General features: G+C 38.6%; 1 protein-coding gene across 9 annotated transcripts in view; it reads left to right on the top strand.

The window, feature by feature from the left end:
- MARK3 (microtubule affinity regulating kinase 3) overlaps positions 1-24,676 on the top strand; it is an 83,433-nt gene that overhangs the window by 47,475 nt on the left and 11,282 nt on the right. For all 9 annotated transcript variants that reach the window (XM_081319685.1, XM_081319682.1, XM_081319684.1 and 6 more), the window contains 8 exons: positions 5,644-5,714; positions 7,998-8,054; positions 8,991-9,227; positions 9,345-9,464; positions 13,087-13,186; positions 13,384-13,496; positions 15,696-15,849; positions 21,782-21,999. In XM_081319685.1, coding sequence (XP_081175811.1) covers positions 5,644-5,714; positions 7,998-8,054; positions 8,991-9,227; positions 9,345-9,464; positions 13,087-13,186; positions 13,384-13,496; positions 15,696-15,849; positions 21,782-21,999 — 1,070 coding nt within the window. The remainder of the gene's footprint in view (positions 1-5,643; positions 5,715-7,997; positions 8,055-8,990; positions 9,228-9,344; positions 9,465-13,086; positions 13,187-13,383; positions 13,497-15,695; positions 15,850-21,781; positions 22,000-24,676) is intronic.

Raw genomic sequence — 24,676 nt, 5'->3', positions numbered from 1 at the left:
AATCGCTCAGATCCGGACCGGTCTGGACTCTGACTGGGCAGAGTCTGACGTGGAGGAATCAGACGGTCTTGAGCGTGATATCTGGACTGAGTTCGATCCTGTTTCCCCTGATGATGTGGACAGGATCATGGGGAGACCCCTCCTCAAAAAGCCTGCCCTGGACCCGGCTGTTTTAAATAACTATCGTCCAGTCTCCAACCTTTGCTTTTTGGCGAAGGTTGTTGAGAGTGTAGTGGCGCATCAGCTTCCTCTGTTCCTGGAGGAAACTGATTATCTGGACCCGTACCAATCGGGTTTCAGGCCCGGATACAGCATGGAGATGGCATTGGTCGCGCTGGTGAATGATCTCTGGCGGGCTCGGGACAGGGGTTGTTCCTCTGTCCTGGTCCTATTAGATCTCTCAGCGGCTTTTGATACCATCGACCATGGTATCCTACTGCGGTGTCTCAGGGGGTTGGGAGTGGGAGGCACCGTTTTACAGTGGTTCTCCTATCTCCTGGGCCGTTCGCAGTCGGTGTTGATGGGAGGGCAGAGATCCGCCCCGAGGCCTCTCGTTTGTGGAGTTCCTCGGGTCGGTTCTCTCGCCCCTCCTGTTCAACATCTATATGAAGCCGCTGGGTGAGATCATTCGTGGTTTCGGGGTGGGGTATCATCAGTACACTGATGATACCCAACTTTTTCTTTCCACCCCGAACCAACCCAGCGATGCCCTCGCCGTGATGTCCCGTTGCCTGGAGGCGGTCCAGGTCTGGATGGGGAGAAACAGGCTTCGTCTCAATCCCGCCAAGACTGAGTGGCTGTGCATATCGGCATCTCGGGCTAACCAGACTATTCCATCTCTAACGATGGGGGGTGAGGTATTACCCCCCATTGATAGGGCTCGCAACTTGGGCGTCCTCCTGGATTCACGACTCAATTTTGAAGACCATATAGGAGCCGTGACCAAGGGGGGCTTTTGCCCAGGTTCGCCTGGTGCGCCAGTTGCGACCCTATCTGGACCGAGATGCCCTACGCACAGTCACTCATGCGCTCGTGACCTCCCGTTTAGACTACTGCAACGCTCTCTACATGGGGCTGCCCTTGAGGACCACTCGGAGGCTTCAGCTGGTGCAGAATGCGGCCGCGCGAGTTGTGATGGGGGTCTCCCGATACTCCCATGTAACACCTCTACTCCGCGAGCTGCATTGGCTCCCGGTTGCCCTCTGGGTGAGATTCAAGGTGCTGGTGATGACCTATAAAGCCCTAAATGGCTTGGGTCTGGGATATCTGAGGGAACACCTGCTGCCGGCATCAAGCTCCCTTCGTCCAGTGCGCTCCCACAGGGAGGGTCTTCTCAGGGTGCCACCGGTAAGAGATTGCCGGCGGACGACACCCAGGGATAGGGCCTTCTCAGTGGGTGCGCCTGCCCTTTGGAACCAGCTGCCAGTGGAGCTTAGGACTGCCCCCGACCTCCGTTCATTCCGCCGGGACCTGAAGACCTGGCTCTTCGAGCTCTCTGGCCCAGGCTGTGAATTTTAATTTTAATTTTAATTTTAACTGGGGTTTTACTTATTCAGGGACAGATATAATTTTTTAAATTTGTTTTTAACTTTTGTATTTTTGTTTTTAATTACCCTGTAAACCGCCCTGAGTCCTTCGGGAAAGGGCGGTATATAAATGTAATAAAATAAAATAAATAGCTGTACATTCGGAGTCAGCGGCCATCCTCACTGTTGCTGCTGTACTCCCATCTGTTACTGATCTGGTGGCTGCATCACCCCAAGTTGTTGAAAGTCCCCAATCAGCTGCTGCACGTTTGGGGGCTGCGACCACCCTCAGTTTGGCTGCTGCACTAGCAGAGATTGCTGGGCTACCATCTGCGGCATCCCCCAGAGCCTTGGTGGAGCAGTGGGCTAATGCCTCCTTAAGTAACACCAGCTGCCTGCAATTAGTGCAGGTTCGCATCCCACCAGGCTCAAAGTTGACTCAGCCTTCCATCCTTCCGAGGTAGGTGAGGACCCAGATTGTTGGGGGCAATTAAGCTGACTTTGTAATAATGCCGCTTGGGGTGTGTGTGAAAGCCCTAATAAGCAGGCATATACATAGAATGAAGGCTACTGCTAAGTTTGTAAGCCGCCCTGAGTCTTCGGAGAAGGGCGGGATATAAATGGAATTTTAAAAAAATTGCTGTGGGGGCCCCGGGCTGGATGATCGATAAGCATGTCGATCCGGGGATTGGTTGTCCCGTCAATGATTTGGGCTATTATCTCGGCAGCAATCTGGGCTTTTGAAGGGGTGACAGCTGAAGCTATCTCTCTCTGCGGGGCTGGAGGCTCTGGTAGGGGGCTTCGAGGACAGGGAGGCTGTCTGATCTGTACAGGAGGGGCTGGGGGTTCCCCTTGTCAGGAGTTGGTGGCTGTCTCGTCGATCATCCTGATCGCTGGCGTATGGGGAATGGGAGGGTTGCTCTTTGCTTCTCATCTCTAGCTCCTCGAACCTCTCCACCAACTTCTCCACTGACTGACTACGAGCTGTGGTCAGGTACTTCCACTCACCCAAGTCCTTAGCGACAGACAATTTTGTAGCTCTCCACCGGTCTGGGGAACGTGACATGTGGGAATCTCTTCATCGTAGCTCAACCTCGTCTGCCTTTGAAGCACTAGAATGTGGCAAGGCCATCTTGAGGTGTCTGGAGTCTCTGCTGGACTGGGCCTATTCTCACAACCAGATCAGCAACATGGGCTTTGCCCCCAGCTGGGAAGGCTGAAAAAGTTCCTTCTCCATTGGTGCACTGGCTGTCGCTCCAACCCCCCGGGGTAGCAGCCACTGCCAGGGTGCTGGTTTCAGGTGTTCTCTCTCCATGCTGATATCTTCCCTGAATCTTTGTCGGCTTATCCCTTGATTCTGGGACAGTGACTGGCTCGGGACCCCAAGATAGTTTAAGCCAAAAGTTGGAGTTTTGGGCTTAAATGTCATCATTCTGAAAGATGACACTCTTCGAAGAACCTTGAGGTATTGTTTACCTAAGGAATCTTTATTTGAGTAGCATAGCATCAGCACTAACATAATTGAAGCCAAAAACTGAGTTCCCCTCCCCAGAGCACATAGTATCAAAGCACAATTCCCCCCTCCAATTAACAGTCATAAATCACATTGCCCAATTATTTTGAAACGCGGGCTTCCCCTCCAGCTCTCCAGCCCGCCAATTCTTTATCTCTTATTTCAATAACCTTGGTTCTCACACTAGGTTCAGTATTATTATGTCTAGCTAGACTCTCATCCACATTCCTTCCCCCAGCATCATCTAACTCTAAAAAGAAAAAGAAGAAAACGGTTGCATCTCCATCTGTTGCCAGTGGAAAAACATCCAATGTTAGCAGCGTTGACAGATTACTTGAATAAGTGGTTGCTGGCTGATTATTGATATGGCTGTTACAGGTGCCTCAGGTAGGGGAAGCCTAGCATAGGCCCACATCCACTTGTTCTTGGCCTTCCAGGGTCCCCCCCTCAGGTACCCTTCCTGCCCCTTGGGATCTCCACAAGCTTTGGGCCTGTTTCCCTCCCCACCAGGTCCCACATTCTCCTCCCTACCCCTTGTCACCAATCACTAGCTTACGTTCTGTGGAATTCCAGAGCTCCAGAGATTGCATTGGTGAAGGAGAGCAGGCTGTTTTGCCACTGGGCATCCCTGTTAGCTTCATGGCAATATCGAATATCTATATTGTGGCCACTCCAAAAATGGTATCTGCTTCCAGGACAGAGTCGTGCAGCCTAGGGATGCCAAGGAATGGAGCAGCTTGCTTTTTGTCTCCAACTCAAGCTCTGGAGCTCTACAGAAGACAAGCGAGCAATCAGTGAGGGGTTGGGGAGGAGGGTCTGGGACTCAATGGAGTATGAAAGCAGGCTGAAGGCCTGTGGAGCAGGATTTTGAGAGAAATGGGCAGGAGGCTACTACAGCATCGCTGCTGTCAATCATAAGGGAAAATCCACCCAAATTTTGTTAATGTGATTGCAGGGCTGCTGCAGTGGCCATAACTTTGAAACTGGGTGATGACTAGCTTTTCAAGAGTCCATTATAACTTTGAACCTAGTGACCAATCATAATTTGCAAATTAGTATGGAGATTTTTTTTCCTGTTGGGCCTAAATAGTTTGGAAGTTAAACCACTCTGTTCTAGACCCTGAAAAAATGGGGTTGTGAAGAGCTTTCACATATTTTCCAAGGTGAGGGATTGTTGCTTTGGCATATGTTTTCCTTGCAAACTCCATTTATAGGGATCTTCCTTGAAGTCATGCAACTCTCTCAAGTATAGAAGCATAGTAACCACAGTCCCTGCTTCCCTAACTGCAGAAGTAATTTCTTACATATACATTATGGGGGAGCTTTAAAGGAATTCAAGATATGTTATCCTGAAATTCTTTCCAATTCTCTTAAAATATGTGCACTATATTTGTTATAGGATGGGAAAGCAGCTCACATAGTTTCCCCAAAGTCATCTGCGTATCATTGTATGTAAAAGTTCAGGAGAGCTACAGGCTCTAAATATGAGGCTTTAGATGATGGAAAATTGCTAATAACTGGACAGAGGAATCTGTCTGTGGTAGTATAAGAAAGTGATTCAGGCAGTTTCCCCCTTCACATTATATTCATGTATTTACTCTTGATTCTAACACTAGGTACAAGTCATTATAAACTTCTTCAGTTTCCCATCATTAGTGATCCAACTTTATGTGATATTGCTGCAACAATAATTTTGACCTTATTTAATACAGAAAGCGGGGAAGAATTTGACATAATGGACAGCAAACATTCTCAATATTTGAACTGTCCCATAGACTACAGCTTGGGGGAAAAAGAAGCATGATCAGGACTTAACAAATCATATACAAAACTAAAAAAATATAAAATAATATGGTATAAATAATAATACTTTTTTCTTCCTTGTGTTACTAAAAGTTAATTACCCAGTGCCATTTATTAAAGGAGATTGAGCACAGGCAAAATTATCTCTTTCATGCAATATGCAGTTGAATCTAAAGGAATCACCATTTTGGATCAAAATTAGATTCGGTGTTATTTATTATTGCTGTCATGATTATCTTACATCACTAAGATTAGAAAAAGCATGTTTTGGAATACCAATTCCAACATTGGTGAGAAAGTTGGAAAGTGAGAAAGAGAAAGAGTCTTTCTGCTTTGTTCCTGCTGTCATTTCTTGTAGTTATTTGACTTACTTATCTAAACAATTATAGCCCATTTATCCTCCAGTGTTTCAAAATGTTCACAGTAGTTCAAAATTAATATTAATGTAAAATGATTGTTCTAAAGCAGACATGTCAAACTCTCGACGTCATGTGATGTCACGCAACGTATCGGGACAGTTTTGCCATTGCCGGCAATGGGATGGGTGCAGTTTCCGGAGGGCGCTTCCAGCCCATGGTGCCGGCAGTTTGACACCCCTGTTCTAAAGTATTAAACAAAAACCCCAAAACAAGTAGAAACAACATAATTCTGAAGACGTTTAATAAAATATAACTTGAAATCTATAAGATTACACATGAATGTCCTGTTAGTTTCTAATTATACATTTATTGTCACAGTGAAGAATAATTTACTATTTGATCATTAAGTGATCTGTTTTTCTTTTTTATGCCTTAATTACAGGGGAGGTATTTGATTATCTAGTTGCACATGGAAGAATGAAGGAAAAAGAGGCAAGAGCGAAATTTAGACAGGTATAAAAATAATTTGATGTAAAATATTTCAAGTTTTCTGTTAATGATTGATCTCATCCTTATAGAGGCATTTGTTCATGGTGGAAAATACTGATAAAATTGACTTCAACAATGTGACAGCAGTCCACCAATGTTGATGCTGTAAGTTATATGATACAGAATTAAAGGAAGGTAACTCCTACATAATACAGTGTTTCTACAAGGAGTTAATGGAGAATACTCTTAATAGAAGAATCCAATCAGAGCAGGAAAAGACTTTTAGGCCATTAAATCTAATCTCAGTTCTATAAAGGAACCTAAAGGATTGACAACTTATGTCTGTCTCTCTTCAGCTTTAGTATGTCAAGTAAAGAGAAGCAAAAATACATTATTGTGGAATGTTTCCTAATATTCAATTAGCATGTGCTTTCTTTATCTTAAATTGATTTTGATGCTCTGTAGGATGAGAACAGGTCTTGGTATCTTCTGATACCTTTGCAGATATTTAAAGAATGCTGTCATATTCCCTCTTTTCAGGCTAAATATCTCCATTCTTTCAATATTTCATCATAGGATTCAATTTTTAGCTCCCTGATAATTCAGTTTGCTGTTCTCAGAACCTGCTCCAGTTTGTCTAATTCCTTTTTATATTCTGATGTCCACAACTGGGCACAAGCTTTGAGAGGCAGTGTGATTAACCTAGAAGGAAGTGGAACTATTGTGATTTCAATTTGTTTTTATTGCTGTTTAAAATTTCATTTGCTGTTCATGCAGTAATCACATTGTTGGCTTATTCTCAGTTTGCAACCCACTTGTTTATGAAGACATTTTTCACAAGTGCTGTTACCAGCTGTTCCTCATCCTATACTGATTTCTTTTTCCTAAGTGAAGAATTTTACTTTTATGTATTATATTTCAACCTGTTAATCTTTAGCTCATTTTTGTAAGTTGTGAAAATGGTTTATGAATGGGATATTAATATTCCATCCAATGTGTCATCTGCAGATTTGATAAGCATTTTGTTCACTTGCTTAGTTAAATAATTAATAAAAATATTAAAAGAGTAGAGAATCCAAAACAGTTTCTTAGTGGCCCAAATGTGAACAACTTCAGTCCTGCATTCCAGCCTAAAACTCAGCTGGAAGAGTTTCTGTGGATCCTCCTCTTTTAATCTTTTGAGGGACATTTGTTCTCTACATTCATCTGATACTTCATTACCTGTCCAGAATTCATAGAGGTTCAACCAGATTATCAATAAGCTCCCTTGCTTTGCATCTGGCCTTAGAGAGTTCATGTTACTCATATCACACTTCTTCAGTCCCATGCTTTAGGCTTGCCCCTTCATTCTGCTCTTTGTAATTGCCAAGAGGAACACATCCCATCTTACTGAGGAAGATTGAGCAGAAGCTGGAATTGAGTAATTTATTTTTTGTTTTCTTTCTTTTTTTGTCTGCTAGTATTTAACTGACTTAATTATGCAGATAAGATACTGATTTATTTCTCTCTTTATTTTGAACATTTCTGAATGAGTTCTTTTAATTGTTCCTGATATTCTTTGTCAATCTCTACTCACTGTAAGACCAACTTTGCAATTATGGACTCTTTGCAATTGTGTACTCTTCCTTGGTGGTACATTACTCTTTCCTCCATCTATATGCATCTTTTATATGTGCAGTTTTAATTTTCAGATCTTTTACTGAGCATTTTGTTGTAATCATGTAGGCTTCTTATGCAGTCTTGCAAATTTGTTTTCCTTGTTAGAATTGATTTTTTTAATTATAATCCTTCTTTATGTTATTGAAAGAGCTTTTTTTCTGTACTCTAAATGAATTACTTTTGTATAATTATGTTATTACCATTACAATCTTTAAAATAACTTTCTTAGAACCCAGATTTCTATCTTAATATAAGTTTTAAAAAATATATTTTTGCATATGGGGACTAAATTCTACATAGCAAAGGACTCACCTTCATCATTAATTTTATTTCAAAAATATGCATGGGCACATTTAGGGCCCATGGGAATTACTCAGAAAATTTTAAAAAGTGGGCGGCTAATGGAAGATTAATAACAGCCAATATGAATAATAGACTTGCCTTCAGTATTGTAGTAAATACTACTATTTGAATAATTCTTACTAATTTTGAAAAATATATTTGGAGCTGCACTCCTTCGCACTCATATTATGTCCTATATAAACTCTATAACTTTTCCTAACTTTAAGCACAGTTGCTAGAATATGTGACTGCAGAATCTGATTCTATAAACAATGTCTATTTTTATCATCGAACCTTTCTATACAGATAGTATCTGCAGTGCAGTATTGCCACCAAAAGCATATTGTTCACAGAGATCTCAAGGTAAGAGAATTATAAAGAATTTTATGTGCAATAATTTACAATTTTAGTCCATATTTTTTTACTCTTACATTTAACTTTTGCTTTAGTCTGAAAAAAATAATGGATTATATTCTGTGACAAAGATGAACTAGCTTGGCATGTTAAGGCTAATATTTGGCTGGCATTTTAATAGAGTTGAACTTATTTTAGGAAAACATACAAAAAAGTATTTTAAAATGTTTTTTATACTAAAAGGGGCTCTGTTGCACAAGATGATTTAAAGGCAAAAGTAGAAGCAACACATCTAACTCCTTATTTTAAGCTTTACATAGCCTCACACTGTCTATGTTTATTATTCCATCACTCCTTGTCTCTATGAAAAGTTGTTCTTACTTAGTGTGATATAGTCTATTTCCAGACTGTAACAGCAGCAACATTCCAGCTTGCATGTACTATAATATCCTTATAACTCCATCTTTGTTTGGGCTTTCAGCATCTTTGCTTAATTTCCCTTATTTCCTCAGTTCTTCATGTGTTGTTCCAAGATTTTAAACCTGTTTTCTAGCTTTCCTTTCCTTCTTCAGTGGCCACCTTTAAAACTTCAACTGTTTCACTTTAATTTCTCACTGCCAAAAGCTTCTACCTTATCTTTCCTTTTTTACTCAGTTCTAAACAATATTCTGAAAATTAATTATGAAGCTTCAGCTTTTGAAAAAAAATGCCCAGCTTTTTGCTATCTTTTCATAAAGATGATAAATCTTTATTAAGTAATAATAAATAATTGGGTATATTTTACATTCTTTATTTTCAGTTGCCAGATAATGTTCAACTGTTTATCTGTTAAATCTTTAACTGTTATGCCAATTATATAAACCTCATCTTGAAGGCCAGCTGTTTATTTTTTGTGCCAAGAAATTCCCCCCCCCCAGTCTTATCAAATTATCTTTTTCCCTATAGGCTGAAAATCTATTACTTGATGCAGACATGAACATTAAAATAGCTGATTTTGGTTTTAGTAATGAGTTTACAGTTGGTAATAAACTGGACACATTTTGTGGCAGCCCTCCCTATGCTGCTCCAGAACTCTTCCAAGGCAAGAAATATGATGGACCTGAAGTAGATGTTTGGAGCTTAGGTGTCATTCTTTATACTCTTGTGAGTGGATCTCTCCCTTTTGACGGGCAGAATCTGAAGGTATGTAGCTAATTTATATTTAAAAGATGAGGAATGGGAAATACTTTTTGTGTCATTTCTCAGCTGTATTAGCATATTGACTGCTTTTTGTAATTTTCTGATCGCTGTTGATTTAAGGAACTCAGAGAGAGAGTGTTAAGAGGAAAATACAGGATTCCTTTCTACATGTCAACAGATTGTGAAAACCTGCTAAAACGTTTCCTGGTGCTAAACCCAACTAAAAGAGGCACTCTTGAGGTAATAGCATACTGAATAAACTTTTATTTTACTGTAACAGTAGTAGTAGACTTAATAATTTTTACATTTATTTTTGCATAGAATATATTCCTTAATAACTTTTCATCTGCTAGATCTCCCCAGTTGTTTTTCAGTTGCAGAAAGAGAAAACATACTTGGATATTTTAAAATGCCTACAGCATATTTTATACCAGATATAATTAACTGCCCTCTCCATTACTTGAGAAACTCACACTTTGTTGCTGGCTATACAAACATTGCATATTTATACAGTTGACCGAAACCATCATATTGTCAGTAATGAACTCTGTCCTTGGTGTTTTTAAGTTTCTGAATTTTAAAGAGTTGTTGTGTTCCACCTGAAGTGCTCTTTGTGAGTCTGAATCTAACTGAATGACTTAATTATAGCAATCTGATCCTGGCTGATCATTAGATTTATTTTTGTACCAATACACCCCCCACAAATTAGAGTATTGGCAACAATTGAATTGAGGTTTTTAATGTTAAGTTGATATTTTAAAATGTTGGTTTAAAACAGTCTTGAAGAACTAGAATATGGAACCATTTCTTTTTAAGATATGAGCAGAGTACTACTATTGGAGAATAGCTAGGCATGTGATATGTAATTATTACTAAATGATCATCATTACTTACTGTCTATTACTAAAACTTGTGGATGGCATTCTTTCTAGAGCCAACAAAACTCTGAAGCCACACAATCCTTTCAGGAAAGGCAAAGGTGCTCATTTTTAATATATAGCATGTTTTTAGCACTTTGTGGTGGCTCCTGAAAGCATTATGTGTCTTCAGCGCTTTGTCAACTCAAGGAAGGAGGACGCTATCCACCATTTTTAGTAATAAGCAGTGGGTTTGTAAGTATCAGGTTAAAGTCAGAGTTAGAGATGGGAACTTACTCTTAACCCAGCTAGATGTCTAGACTAAATTAGTCATGTTTATCCACCTATTGAATCCTTCCCAGGACCTGAAATATAGGCAGACTTTTATTATGATTCGTTGCACAGTCAGCCAATAATCAGACTGGATTTCCCAAGAACCTGAGATAGGCAGATGTGGATGTTTGATGGTGCTATAGGTACCATTGCAGGATGTAGGTGGTTGCAAGTAAAGCTGCCTTCTGCAATTGACTGGTGGTGAATTTGTCAATGCCAGTAGTAGTGTTCAACTGGTGCGCCAGTTGTTTTGGGGTTTCTGTCAAGGCACCTATTACTATTGGTACTATCTTTGCTTTCTATTGCCACATTCTATTTCTATTTGTAGGTCTTTGTATTTTGTTATCTTCTCCAGTTCCTTCTTTTCTGCTATCTGCAGGTACTGTCACGTCCACTATCCACATGTTTTTGCCTTTCTTATCAACAATTGTTAAGTCTGGAATGTTATGTGGCAGGTGCCTGTCTGAGCATTTTAGCTTCTTCATTTTCTGCTACTTTCTCTATTTTATGGTCCCACCAGTTCTTGCTTGCAGGGTTAGGATTACGTATTTTTATTTATTTATTTATCATCATCATCATCATCATATTATAATAATATTCATTTAGGGGTTCCATCTATGAAGTCTGGAAAAATGTTTTCCCCACTTTTTAAATGATTGTTTGATACTGAACATTTTTAAAATATTTGTTTAATGTAATGTATATTATGTATTTTATTATTATTTTAATAACTGCATATATTTGTTTTATTTTCTGGAAGAAAGGAAAGCAAAAATAATTTATATACTGATTTGTCCATGTTAGCCCTTTTATTTTATTTTTTATTTTAATTCCATTTTCCCATCAAACATCAAAATGTCTGTCTATGAGAAACCCAGAAGAGGACACAAGGCTCATAACTTTTCCCTTGGTTTTCTCAACAACTAGTTCTGATATGTTAGAGATAATATGTACCCATCTTGATGAGTACGTTTTGTTAGCCTTATCCTTGGTCTAATGAACCTGGGTTGTAGAAATCCAGAAAATATCCACTCCATTAATGCATCCATCCAGTTGTGTGAATTTTTGCAGCCCAAATACTATTCTTCATGTTCGTTATATTATGTGAAGGATTCTTAAATACCAATTAAGTGATATACTGAAATTGTTTAACAACCGGCTCTGCTAGTTCCATTGCTGCCATTGCTACACACTGTACAGCTGATCTGCATGCTTGGCATAGTAGCTTAACTCTGTTCCTAGGCAGCTAACAAAATTCCAGAAAATTTAACAATCGGCTCTTGTGAGCTGGAACAACCTGACTCCACTACACCACTGTACCATCCTATCTTAAGAATCAAGGAGAAAAATGTAACAAGATAATTTCCCCCACAAACTTATCGTATTGGTAAGCTGTTGGTGAAAACAATGTCCGGTAAAGTGTACCCTTGAATACAGCCTTTACTGTTTTAGAGCAATGGAAAAAAGACATACTTGACATGATACTTACAGTGAATCAGCAGACTTTTTTGAGACTCCTTGTGAGAGAAATGTCCCTATTCTTTTATACAAATTTGCCATTATGCAAATTGCAAAAAGAGAAAAAGAAAAAAAGTTACAGATAGAAAATATTTAAGGAAAGGACTGTAGCATATCTGAAATTATAGTGATTTGCTTTGATTGAAGCCAATCTTTTAACCCTCTACTCAGTGCTTTTTTTGTAAAAGAAAAAGGTGCTGGAACTTACACATGTCATACAACCCCTGGACTGAGGGGTTTAATGTTTTTAAATTGTGATTTTAATTTTTGCGGCTAGACTTAATTTAATTTAATTTTAATTTTATATTGTATTGTTTTTAAATTTTGCCTTGTAAACCGCCCTGAGTCCTTTGGGAGTAGGGCGGTATATAAACCGAATTAATAATAATAATAATAACCCTCCTTGCCTACCCTACAAGGTTCCATTCAAAAAGGTGCCGGAACTCCGTTCTGAGCGTTCTATGACAAAAAAAGCCCTGCCTCTACTATAGAATGATAGAGGGCTCTTTCTTTGGTATTGTGACCACAGAAGTTGTAGCCACTAAGACTTGTCTGTTTTAGCAGCAAGCATCCATCCCATCTTATTCCTAGGAAGAAATCAAAGATTGCTTAGATAACCATACTTCCCCCTATTTCCTTTGCGGGGACCACTTCTTTCTCTCGTTGGATCAGTGTAAGCCTATAAACCAGAAACATCCCATACTGTCCTTCCTTCCTCAGTAAGTCTCTGAAAGAAGGTGATTCAGTAGTTATAGTCATATGGGGTGAGGGTTATGTAATGGATTGTAATAGGAAGGCTAGGTCACAGAATCATGATAATTTCAATATAGCCTGAACTAGTTCTTAATATGAACTTTCTTTAGCTATCATTCCAGCTTTCCATTGCTAGAATTTAAAATTTATGTCTGGTACATTGTATGCAGAATAAGAAAGTAAGATTTGAAAAAAATAATTCACAGATTAAAAATATACACTATTTATTTTGCTCTGTATAGGATGAAGTCAGTTGTTAGTATTGGAAGGAAAGGCAAGTGCCAGTGCTTATTTCTCAAATAAGGCAAGCTTACTTGCCTTCAGTTATTTAAAGTATTAAGATTTGAGCTTTACTAGAGATGTTTGTTGCTGTTGGAATAATATAAAAAATGTCTTTGCAGCAAATAATGAAGGACAGATGGATCAATGCAGGACACGAGGATGATGAACTTAAACCTTTTGTGGAACCAGAATTAGACATTGCAGACCAGAAGAGAATAGGTAACCAATGAATTGAGATAGAAAACATCAATAATTAATAAAATAAATAATGTACATTGTAATATGGGGTACTGCTTCATTTATACAGGAGAAACATCTTTGCCATAATATGTCTGTAAATTGTTCTATTACAATGTTCTATTACAAATCTATAATTTATATAATATGCCAATCAAACCTAAAAACTCATTTTTTAGATATTATGGTTGGAATGGGATATTCTCAAGAAGAAATTCAGGAATCTCTCAGTAAAATGAAATATGATGAAATCACTGCTACATACTTACTATTGGGGAGGAAATCATCAGAGGTAAGTAAACTTTGCAAACTAACATAAGCTGAATATAATCACAAAGCATATTGTTTTATTACTCTTTCTTTAAAATTAGTACTGTGTGTGGTCTGTGTGTGTGTTCAGTATTTAGCAGCACAAGTTAGTTCCCGTATCAATCGTGCAGCAATTCTTTTTAAATAGACACATGAATTTAAGGCTTGAAGCAGCTTGTTCTCATCTTAATAAACTAGGGTGTAAGATATCTGAATTGGCTTGTAGCCTTGAATATAAAAACAAATGATATTTTGGCTTAGCAAGCATCTTAATATACTTAAAGTAGTACATTTAGGTAAAGGTAAAGGAAATTTAGGTAAAGGTAAAGGAAAAGGGAAGCGGTGGCTCAGTAGGTTAGGACGCTGAGCTTGTCGATCAGATGGTTGGCAGTTTGGTGGGTCGAATCCCGAGTGCCGCGCAACAGAGTGAGCGCCTGTTACTCGTCCCAGCTTCTGCCAACCTAGCAGTTCCAAAGCACGTAAAAATGCAAGTAGAAAAATAGGGACCACTACGGTGGGAAGGTAACAGCGTTCTGTGCACCTTTGGCATCTAGTCATGCCGGCCACATGACCACGAAGACATCCTCGGACAAGCGCTGGCTCTTCGGCTTTGAAACGGAGATGAGCACCGGCCCCTAGAGTTGGAAACGACTAGCACGCATGTGTGGGGGAACCTTTACCTTTACCTAGTACATTTAGGAGAGACAGATTGGTGTTATGGCCTGGGTTAAGGCATAAGGCTAGAAATCAGGGAACAGTACTTCCACTTAAGCAAGATTACACTTTCTGTCTATGCGTCTGTTATTTTACATATAATTTCTCTTTATAAGATGGGAGAATAAGGAAATTAGACACACACACACACACACAAACATACACACACACACAAGCATTTTTAGTATTAATACAGTAAAGATAATAGTTTTAGAAAGAAATTGCCAGATATTTATTACTGATATCCTGCTCTGTGATCAGGGGAGATGCAGATGCAAGATGTCAGATGCATATCTTCATCTTACTGATGCTGAAGTACTATAAGTTCTGAATATTCATTGGCAGTTGCCAACTGATACCAAACATGCAATGGTAAGGGAAGCACTAGGGAATTTTATATTTCTCCTACAGCAGCCAACATTTTAATATGAAATCTGTCTTTTCCCCCCTCATTCCTAATTGGAATTAGGGAAAGAGAAAATAACTCCAGCATCTGGAAATGTTGAATCAAATTATTGATTTATACACCATCAAATCATTGTGGACTTTTAGAAACCACATAGATTTTATTCTTGAGGAACAGTCTCTAACCTGGTTTTTCACATCTTTCAGTGATACACTCATCACTTTGGAATTGAATCCATACACCTTGCGGGTGGTCATCCTGTTCTTTTCCCCTACCCCCTGTTATCTTTCCTAATATCAGAGCATTCTCCAGAGACCTAGATATTTGTATAATGTGTCCAAAGTAGGATAATTTGAGCCTGGTCATTTGTGCCTGAAGTGAGAATACTGGCTTGATTTATTCAATGAATCTTTGATTCTCAGGAGCCTTCTCCAGCAGTATCAATATTCTTTCCATCCTTCTTCTCCAAAGTCCAACTTTTCAGTTCTCTAGAATGTCACAGGGAATCCCATGATTCTGATCTTAAAATGCTGGATGGCTTTGGAAAAAAACTGGTAATTCTGGGCTTTGCCAGTTTGAATTAATTTCAGCTGGATGGCTTATGGTAGAATGTCTGAAGGCTGCATGCAACTTCCCACCACACTGCAGTTGTGTAATCAGAATCCAAAATGGCCTGTTTGCAGTAGCTTTTTTCCCCCAGGTTTAAGATAGGAAATGAAACAGGAAATTCTGGCAGGCAAAATACTCCTATCCCCATTTTTAATCATCCCAACCACATCCAACCAGTAGCCTAGGAATAGCATCAAAAATAGTAATTTTAGTTCGCTTGTTTTTTCAGGAGGTATTAAGCTTGAGAAAATTCTTTTCAAGATGGGATAGAAAATGTTCATATTGCATCACATACATCACATTTATCCAACCTCCCTCCCCGCAATGTATTATAATTTAGCATTATGTGTAAAGTCAGCCACAAAGAACTAGACTTAGTTTTCTTTATATTCTTATTGAATGCAGATCCACGTTACTAATGACCTAACCTTTGTCCTATCTATTTATATTTAGTTGGATGCCAGTGACTCAAGCTCTAGTAGCAACCTTTCTCTTGCTAAAGTCAGGCCAAGTAGTGATCTCAACAATAGCACTGGACAGTCTCCACATCACAAAGTTCAAAGAAGTATCTCTTCTAGCCAGAAGCAGCGAAGGTACAGCGACCATGGTGAGTGACTTTTCATTGTCTCAGAACTCTTCTGCTGTAGAAAACCAACACATAGGTGTAGAGGTTGAGTCTCTACCTCCAGAGAAAAAGATTGTGCCAGCAATGAAGAGTTTAGCAAATGGCTAATCAAAAAGTTTTGAATTTAATGGTGGAGGCCAACTATGTACTATAGCTTCTCTTGTTGCAGATTTAACTATTATTCAAGACAATAGGTGATAAACGTTCAAGCCAAATAAATTCTAAAAATAAAGGGATATTTGATGAATTGCTATTCATTATGAAATACATATTTAAGACACATTTCTATATATTTATACCCAAATACCAATAGGAGTTTATTAGATACAGTATATTGACATATCTCTTGCTATTTCCATTATCTATAGCACAATTTTAAAATAGTATTTTTATACTATATATAGTTTTACTTAAATCTTATCAGTAAGAAAAAATATTTATATCAAATAGCATTCTTACCAAATGGATTGATTAGTGAGCACATTTTATTTCAAGATTTCTTGCCACAAAACACCTTTTCTTCCTAGTTCTGCTGGGTGATGGTATATGTGTATGCATGCATATTTGTGTTTTTGTTTTCTTTAGGAACTTCGTGTTTAATCCTACTCTCATTTCCTTTTATTCTGTGGATAATTTGTCATCTATTTCACAAAGTTTCTAATTATATATGGGGCAGCGCAGTGGCTCAGTGGTTAAGATGCTGAACTTGTTGGCTGGAAAGCCGGCAACCCAGCTTCAAGACTCGAATGCCACGTGCCAGGGTGAGCTCCCATCATTGTCTCAGCTCCCGCCAACCTGACAGTTCATAAACATATAAATGCAAGTAGATAAATAGGTACCACTTTGATGGAAAGATAACAGCACTCTGTGACGTAATGCTAGACACATGACTGCGGAAATGTCTTCAGACAATGCTGGCTCAATGACCTTGACACAGAGATGAGCGCCACCCACTGTAATTGGCAATAACTAGCGGAGTAAAATCCACAGGGATTCCTTTATCTTTTTAACTTAATTATACAGAGCAACGACTCAATCAAATTTGCTGGGTATGGTGTAATAAAAGCAGATATTTTCTTATTTTTCATGAATTTGAAGACTTAATCCCAAACTGCAAAAGATTGTTTTTCTTTTACTCAGTTTCTAAAAGTTGTCTGAACAAAATTAAAAGCTCCAGCCTCTTACACCAGTGCAATTTATTACAAAGCAAAATAGGTTGTATTTGAATTAATTTTCTAGAGGCTATATACCATCTGCCCAAATATCTATAAATTTAAAACACATTAGAAAAGCTAATAAATCTTAAATGGATCAAGACTATTTTGCTTAGTACTATGGTAAAGTATGTCTTGGTGATGAGGTCATTGTGATTTTATTCCAAAAGCAGTTACTTTGTTTTGAAGACAAGGGTATGTTGAAGTTTTTAAACTAAGCAAAGAGTAGATGGGAAGGCATATGTTCTTTTGTTGCCAAAATAGTGTGTTTCTTTGAACATGGGGGTGATTTTTTTAGGTCGTTACAAATTATACTTCTGCAGGGAAATTTCTCTATGATTTTCACTTTTAAGTTTCACCTTTTTGATTAAATTAGCAGACCTCGCAACTAACACGTGCACACACACACACACACACACACACACATGCAGAGAGAGAGAGAGACATATTAATTTATAATAACTGTTATTACCGACTGCATAAAAGCAAAATTATGTTTAACTGTATAACATTTTAACTTTGTTCCATCTGACAATTTGATGAATGGAATTTAAATTTGACAAATAAATAAATCAATCCTCATTGTTTTAGAAGAAAATAGCTGCAGATTCTGTAACAGATTAATTTGCAACAGAAAGAAAAATCTATAATAATGTATTTCCTGCAGGGGGTTGGACTAGATGACCTCCAAGGTCTTTTCCAACTTTACTACTACTACTACTTCTACTACTACTACTACTACTACTACTACTACTATTATTATTATTATTATTATTATTATTATTATTATTATTATTATTATTATTCTGTATACAAAATGGAAAGTAGCTGCATCTTTTTTTGTGTGATGTAATAGAGAATAGAATTAGAATTAGAATTAGAATTAGAATCCCCTTCATGGATTACTGCCTTGTCGTGGCGAAGGGGCTTGCGTAATTCAATGAAGCTATGAGCTATGCCGTGCAGGGCCACCCAAGACGGAAAGGTCATAGCAGAGAGTTCTGACAAAACGTGATCCACTGGAGAAGGAAATGGCAAACCACTCCAGTATCTTTGCCATGAAAACCCTATGGACAGTACCAAAAGGCAAAACGATATGACGCTGGAAGATGAGCCCCTCAGGTCGGAAGGCGTCCAATATGCTACTGGGGAAGAGCAGAGGGCTAGTACTAGTAGCGCCAGAAAGAATGAAGCAACTGGGCCAAAGCCGAAAGGACGCTCAGCTGTGGATATGTCTGGTGGTGAAAGGAAAGTCCAATGCTTTAAAGATTTTTTCTCCATAGGAACCTGGAATGTAAGATCCATGAATCAAGGAAAGCTGGACGTGGTCAAACAAGAGATGACAAGACTAAACATCGACATCTTAGGTATCGGCGAACTAAAATGGACAGGAATGGGTGAATTTAATTCAGATGACCATCAGGTATACTACTGCGGGCAAGAATCCCTCAGAAGAAATGGAGTAGCCTTCATAGTCAATAAAAAAATAGGAAAAGCAATACTGGGATACAATCCTCAAAATGACAGAATGATCTCAGTTCGAATCCAAGGCAAACCATTCAATATCACAGTAGTCCAAGTCTATGCCCCAACCACCGGTGCTGAAGAGGATGAAATTGACCGGTTCTATGAAGCCCTACAGCACCTTATAGAACTAACACCCAAAAATGATGTCCTTATCGTCATGGGGGATTGGAATGCTAAAGTAGGAAGCCAAAAGATAACTGGAATAACAGGCAAGTTTGGCCTTGGAGTACAAAATGAAGCAGGGCACAGGCTGATAGAATTTTGTCAAGAGAATACGATGGTGATAGCAAACACTCTTTTCCAACAACCCAAGAGACGGCTTTACACTTGGACATCACCAGACGGTCAACACAGAAATCAGATTGACTATATGCTCTGCAGCCAAAGATGGAGAAGTTCTATACAGTCAGTAAAAACAAGACCAGGAGCTGACTGTGGCTCAGACCATGAGCTTCTTGTTGCAAAATTTAGGCTTAAATTAAAGAAAGTAGGGAAAAGTGCTAGGCCAGTCAGGTATGAATTAAATCATATCCCTGTTCAATATACAGTAGAGGTGACAAATAGATTTAAGGAATTAGATCTGATAGACAGAGTGCCTGAAGAACTATGGACAGAGGTTCGCAACATTGTACAACAGGTAGCAACCAAAACCATCCCAAAGAAAAAGAAATGCAAGAAAGCAAAATGGCTGTCTGAGGAAGCTTTGCAAATAGCTGAGGAAAGGAGGGAAGCGAAAGGCAAGGGAGAAAAAGAAAGATATGCCCAATTAAATGCAGAATTCCAAAGAATAGCTAGAAGAGATAAGAATGCCTTCTTAAATGAACAATGCAAAGAAATAGAAGAAAACAATAGAATAGGGAGGACCAGAGATCTTTTCAAGAAAATTGGAGAGATGAAAGGAACGTTTCATGCAAAAATGGGCATGATAAAGGACCAAAATGGCAGGGACCTAACAGAGGCAGAAGAGATTAAGAAGAGGTGGCAAAATTACACAGAAGAACTATACAGGAATGAGCTTAACATCCCTGACAATCACAATGAGGTGGTCACTGACCTCGAGCCAGACATCCTAAAATGTGAAGTGAAGTGGGCCTTAGAAAAGCTGAGCAACAACAAAGCTAGTGGAGGTGACAGTATTCCAGCTGAGCTATTCAAAATTTTAAAAGACGATGCAGTAAAAGTGCTACACTCAATTTGCCAGCAAATTTGGAAAACTCAACAGTGGCCACAGGATTGGAAAAGATCAGTTTACATTCCAATTCCAAAGAAAGGCAGTGCCAAAGAATGTTCAAACTATCGCACCATTGCACTCATTTCTCATGCTAGTAAAGTTATGCTTAAAATTCTACAAGCTAGACTCCAGCAGTATGTGGATCGAGAACTACCAGAAGTACAGGCAGGATTTTGAAAAGGCAGAGGAACTAGGGATCAAATTGCTAACATACGCTGGATCATGGAGAAAGCTAGAGAGTTCCAGAAAAACATCTACTTCTGCTTCATTGACTATGCTAAAGCCTTTGATTGTGTTGATCATAACAAACTGTGGCAAGTCCTTAAAGAGATGGGCATACCAGACCATCTTATTTGTCTCTTGAGAAACCTATATGCGGGCCAAGAAGCAACAGTGAGAACTGGACACGGAACCACTGATTGGTTCAAAATTGGGAAAGGAGTCCGGCAAGGCTGTATACTGTCGCCTTGCCTATTTAATTTATATGCAGAGCACATCATGAGAAAGGCAGGGCTAGATGAATCAAAAGTTGGAATTAAGATTGCCGGAAGAAACATCAACAACCTAAGATATGCAGATGACACCACTCTAATGGCAGAAAGTGAAGAGGAACTAAAGAGCCTCTTGTTGCGAGTGAAGAAGGAGAGTGCAAAAGTTGGGTTGAAACTAAACATTAAGAAAACCAAGATCATGGCATCCGGCTCTCTCAATTCCTGGCAAATAGATGGGGAAGAAATGGAGGTAGTGACAGATTTTATTTTCCTGGGCTCCAAGATCACTGCAGATGGGGACTGTAGCCAAGAAATTAAAAGACGCTTGCTCCTCGGGAGGAAAGCCATGGCAAATCTAGACAGCACACTAAAAAGCAGAGACATCACCCTGTCAACAAAAGTGCGTATAGTCAAGGCTATGGTCTTCCCAGTTGCAATGTATGGCAGTGAAAGCTGGACCATAAGAAAGGCTGAACGCCAAAGAATTGAAGCCTTTGAACTCTGGTGCTGGAGAAGACTCCTGCGAGTCCCTTGGACTGCAAGGCGATCAAACCGGTCAGTCCTAGAGGAGATCAACCCTGACTGCTCTTTAGAAGGCCAGATCCTGAAGCTAAAACTCAAATACTTTGGCCATCTAATGAGAAGGAAGGACTCAATGGAGAAGAGCCTAATGCTGGGAAAGATTGAGGGCAATAGAAGAAGGGGACGACAGAATGAGGTGGCTGGATGGAGTCACTGAAGCAGTAGGCGTGAGCTTGAATGGACTCCGGAGGATGGTGGAGGACAGGAAGGCCTGGAGGAACGTTGTCCATAGGGTCGCGATGGGTCGGACACGACTTCGCAACTAACAACAAATAAAAGCAGCAGTTTAAAAGTTGAATAATATAATTTTTAAGATCAAGTGGTACCAGGAGCACTACTGCAATACTGGCACCACTAGAGGTCATTAACAAGAATGACAGTGATGTTTCTGTTCAGCACCTAGGCTTGAATCTTGGCTGGAAAAGGTCCAGCAAATCCATTTCATCTCTGCAACAACCTTATTAAAAAGGAAAAGTTGAAGAATGGCTGATAGTTGTCTAAAACAGAGGAGTCAAGTGATAACATCTTAAGATAGGGCAGGGACATAGTAATACTTCTTCCAAAGTAGGAGGTAACCCCCACCCTTCCACATTCAAGAATGCATGTTCTTAATTGAATTATCTTTATTCTTACAAGAATTAGAACATGTCTCTAATTTTTTACTCTTGGGTTTCAGAGAGAAATGCTACACTAGTAGTAGAAAACAAAAGAATTGCCTTAGAGAGTGAGAAGTTAAGAAAAGTAGATGTATTGTTGGTAATGTCCTCACTAAATATTGCTTAGATATAGGTGCTTATTTCTTAGGTATTACATTTTCATGGATACTTTGCAATCATAATACACAACAATTCTGTGTTGCTGTTTTTCAGCCGGTCCATCTATTCCCCCAGTAGTAGCATATCCCAAAAGAAGCCAGACAAGTACTACTGACAATGACCTCAAAGAAGAAGGGATTCCATCAAGGAAGTCCAGCAGCAATGCAGCTGGAGGAAAAGGAATTGCTCCTGCTAGCCCTATGCTTGGGAATGCAAGCAATCCAAATAAAGCTGATATACCTGAGCGTAAAAGAAGTTCTGCTACGCCCAATGTAAGTTGTGGAATTTCTTTAAATCATAAGACTTATCTTGTTCTTCAACCAACCTTATGTAATAGGAGCAATTTGGGGCAAAACACGTTAGCATGGTATCTCAGGCCTTTTAAATTCTGTGCTGTAATCATTATTCTATAAATTAGCTTAGTAGCCTATTAATTCTGAACTGTATTCTGAATGTGGGTAAGATTGTGAGAATCGGTTGATTAGGTTTTTTTTCTCCTTCTGAGTTAACTTTGAGCTTAGGGTGAACCAAGTCATTGTTATGGTACTGACACAATGTTTTTAATTATTTTTGGACTGGCTATTAGTGTGGAGTTCTGTAAAACAAATGGACATTGACCCATTTCAGAAACATGATAATAGTTTTCCAAAAATACAGTTGGAAAATTACTACCTTGTTTGTTGAAATTTTGATTGTGGAAAGTGAAAATGCTTCTGGTAATAAAATGTGTTGCTTTAGAGTCAGGTAAGCTTTCAGATTTGATAACAATTGGAGGTGAGTGAAATAGAAATGGAAAAAAGAATTGCACAACTTAGTATCATCCAGAGAGCTGATCTATGACAATGAAGGCATCCTAGTCATCTCCTCACAAAATCATCTACACTGTCTCTGAGTTGATCTTTTTTCTCAGTTCTCCCAGCTTTCTCGAACATAATCAGTCTGACCATCAGCAAATTTCCAGTCTGAGATGCAGTACATTTAGTCCCATTAACGTAAACTCATTTAAAGTTAATACAGAGAACCAGTTTGTTGTAGTGGTTAAGGTATTAGGCTAGTGCTGCCTTAGGCACAAAGCTAAAGGATGCAATGGGAAACCAGTTCTGAAAAATACTGCTAAGAATACTGCAGGGACTTGTCCAGGCACTCCTTGAGAATCAGACGTGTGTGTGTATCCATTCTTAAGCTTCACTCCTGGAGAGTTGCATACCATTTTATTTGAAGAAACCAAGTCAAAATAAGAATTGAGTAGCTGTGCCTTTTCTTTGTATTCTTAATGTTTTACCATTTTCAGTGAGTAGCTGTACACTTTTTTTAAAAAAATGGCACATATTTGAATGTTTTCATTAAAATCCACTGTTTTGAATTACAAGATTTAGATATGATTCAGCTTGAATATCCCTTAAAAACAAGAACAACAGAATTAGCATGCTCATTTTTCCCTAGTATTCTTGCTTTTCATATTACTCAACAAAAAATGTCCTATGTATTAATATCCAATAAGGGATAGATGATCTTGTAGTTTCCTCCACCTTCTGAAAGAGAAAGTTGTCAGCAAAATTAGTCAAGAATTCTTGAAAGGTCATGCTTTACAGATTTTATTTTTCAATAAATATTAGAATAATTAAGAACACAAAACATCCCTAACGTATGGATCTTCCACATCTAAATTCTCCCTGATTAACAAGAAGTAGTCATCAACAATCCTTCAAGCTCATTTAGTGTGCATTTAGATTATTTCATCTTGACTTTACTTGGGGTGATTCTTGAAAATGCTGGAACATAGTATCTAAGCTTCTGAAAAAATACAGAGTAACATTATCATTTTACATAAAAGTCAAACTAAACAACAAAACAAAATGTTATTTATAACGTTCACTATTATAAAATGGCAATTAAGACCCATCTTTTAACGTACTTTTAAAATGCATTTGTTTTCTTCTGCTATCATGATCATTTTGTTGTTGTCAGTATGGCATTTTCTTTTGTTATCTATTCATTTTAGTAACTTTTATAGAAAGGCTATATAAAAATACTAATAATAAATGAAATCCATTAAATTAGTAAGCTTTCATCAGTTCCATGTAGAATACCTGTCTGTTACAACCCCTGACGTGTGTTACAAAGACATATCTCTTCATTTTCTCTCCATCTTTGTCCAGTTATAAACTGCCTTGAGATTTTTCATTTCATTCAGTAGTAATATTGTTCAAATAATACATAATGCAAGATACTGAGTATTGTGTCAGTGTTTTGCACTGCTTAGCTTATCCAAGCCTACTAGGCAAACATAGAATTATGAAATTGGAAGAGGATCATGTAGTCCAAATTCTTCTTAAAAACCTCCAGAGATGGAGAATTCAGGAAGTCCATAAATAGTTTGTTTTACACTATAGATCTTACTGTCCTGAAGTTCTTCCTTATTTAAACAAAATCTGTTCTAAAATTTAATTTATTCTATTTACATAGCTACCCATCTGTCAGGTACAAACAACCAGGCCCACAATTGAAGAGTTCAGTTAGTTGCTTTATTGCTAAAGCCTCTTACCTGAGTTCAAGGGCAGTTGGGGGGAGGGGTGTCTGACTTTTTTCTCTTATGCCCATGTAGGGATTCCAACAATTCCCCATTTGACCTCCTTCCCTTGACTGGGCTAGTCTCTCCCCTACACTATCTCATAAAAAAGACCTAGACAGATGCTTTCAGTGTGCTGTATTGTACTTCTAATGTGCTAATTTCCCTTGTCTCAACAACAATATTAAAAAAAATCTCCCACAGTTGAATGAAAATTGCAGTTTCTGTAATCTGTTAAAAGTCCTACAGTAGATTATATCTAGACATTAATTAGTATATAGCTTAAGCAGATTCTTAGTGAAAACAGCCTTTGCAAACCATTGCATTTATGACTTCAGAATTTCTCATAATTTCTTGAAATTTAAACAGATAAAGGTAAT

The sequence above is a fragment of the Vipera berus genome (assembly GCF_964194415.1).
Source record: "Vipera berus genome assembly, chromosome: 1".
NCBI classification, from domain to species: Eukaryota; Metazoa; Chordata; class Lepidosauria; order Squamata; family Viperidae; genus Vipera; species Vipera berus.
The sequence above is the reverse complement of the archived record's forward strand: the minus strand, read 5'-3'. Positions and strand labels throughout refer to the sequence as shown.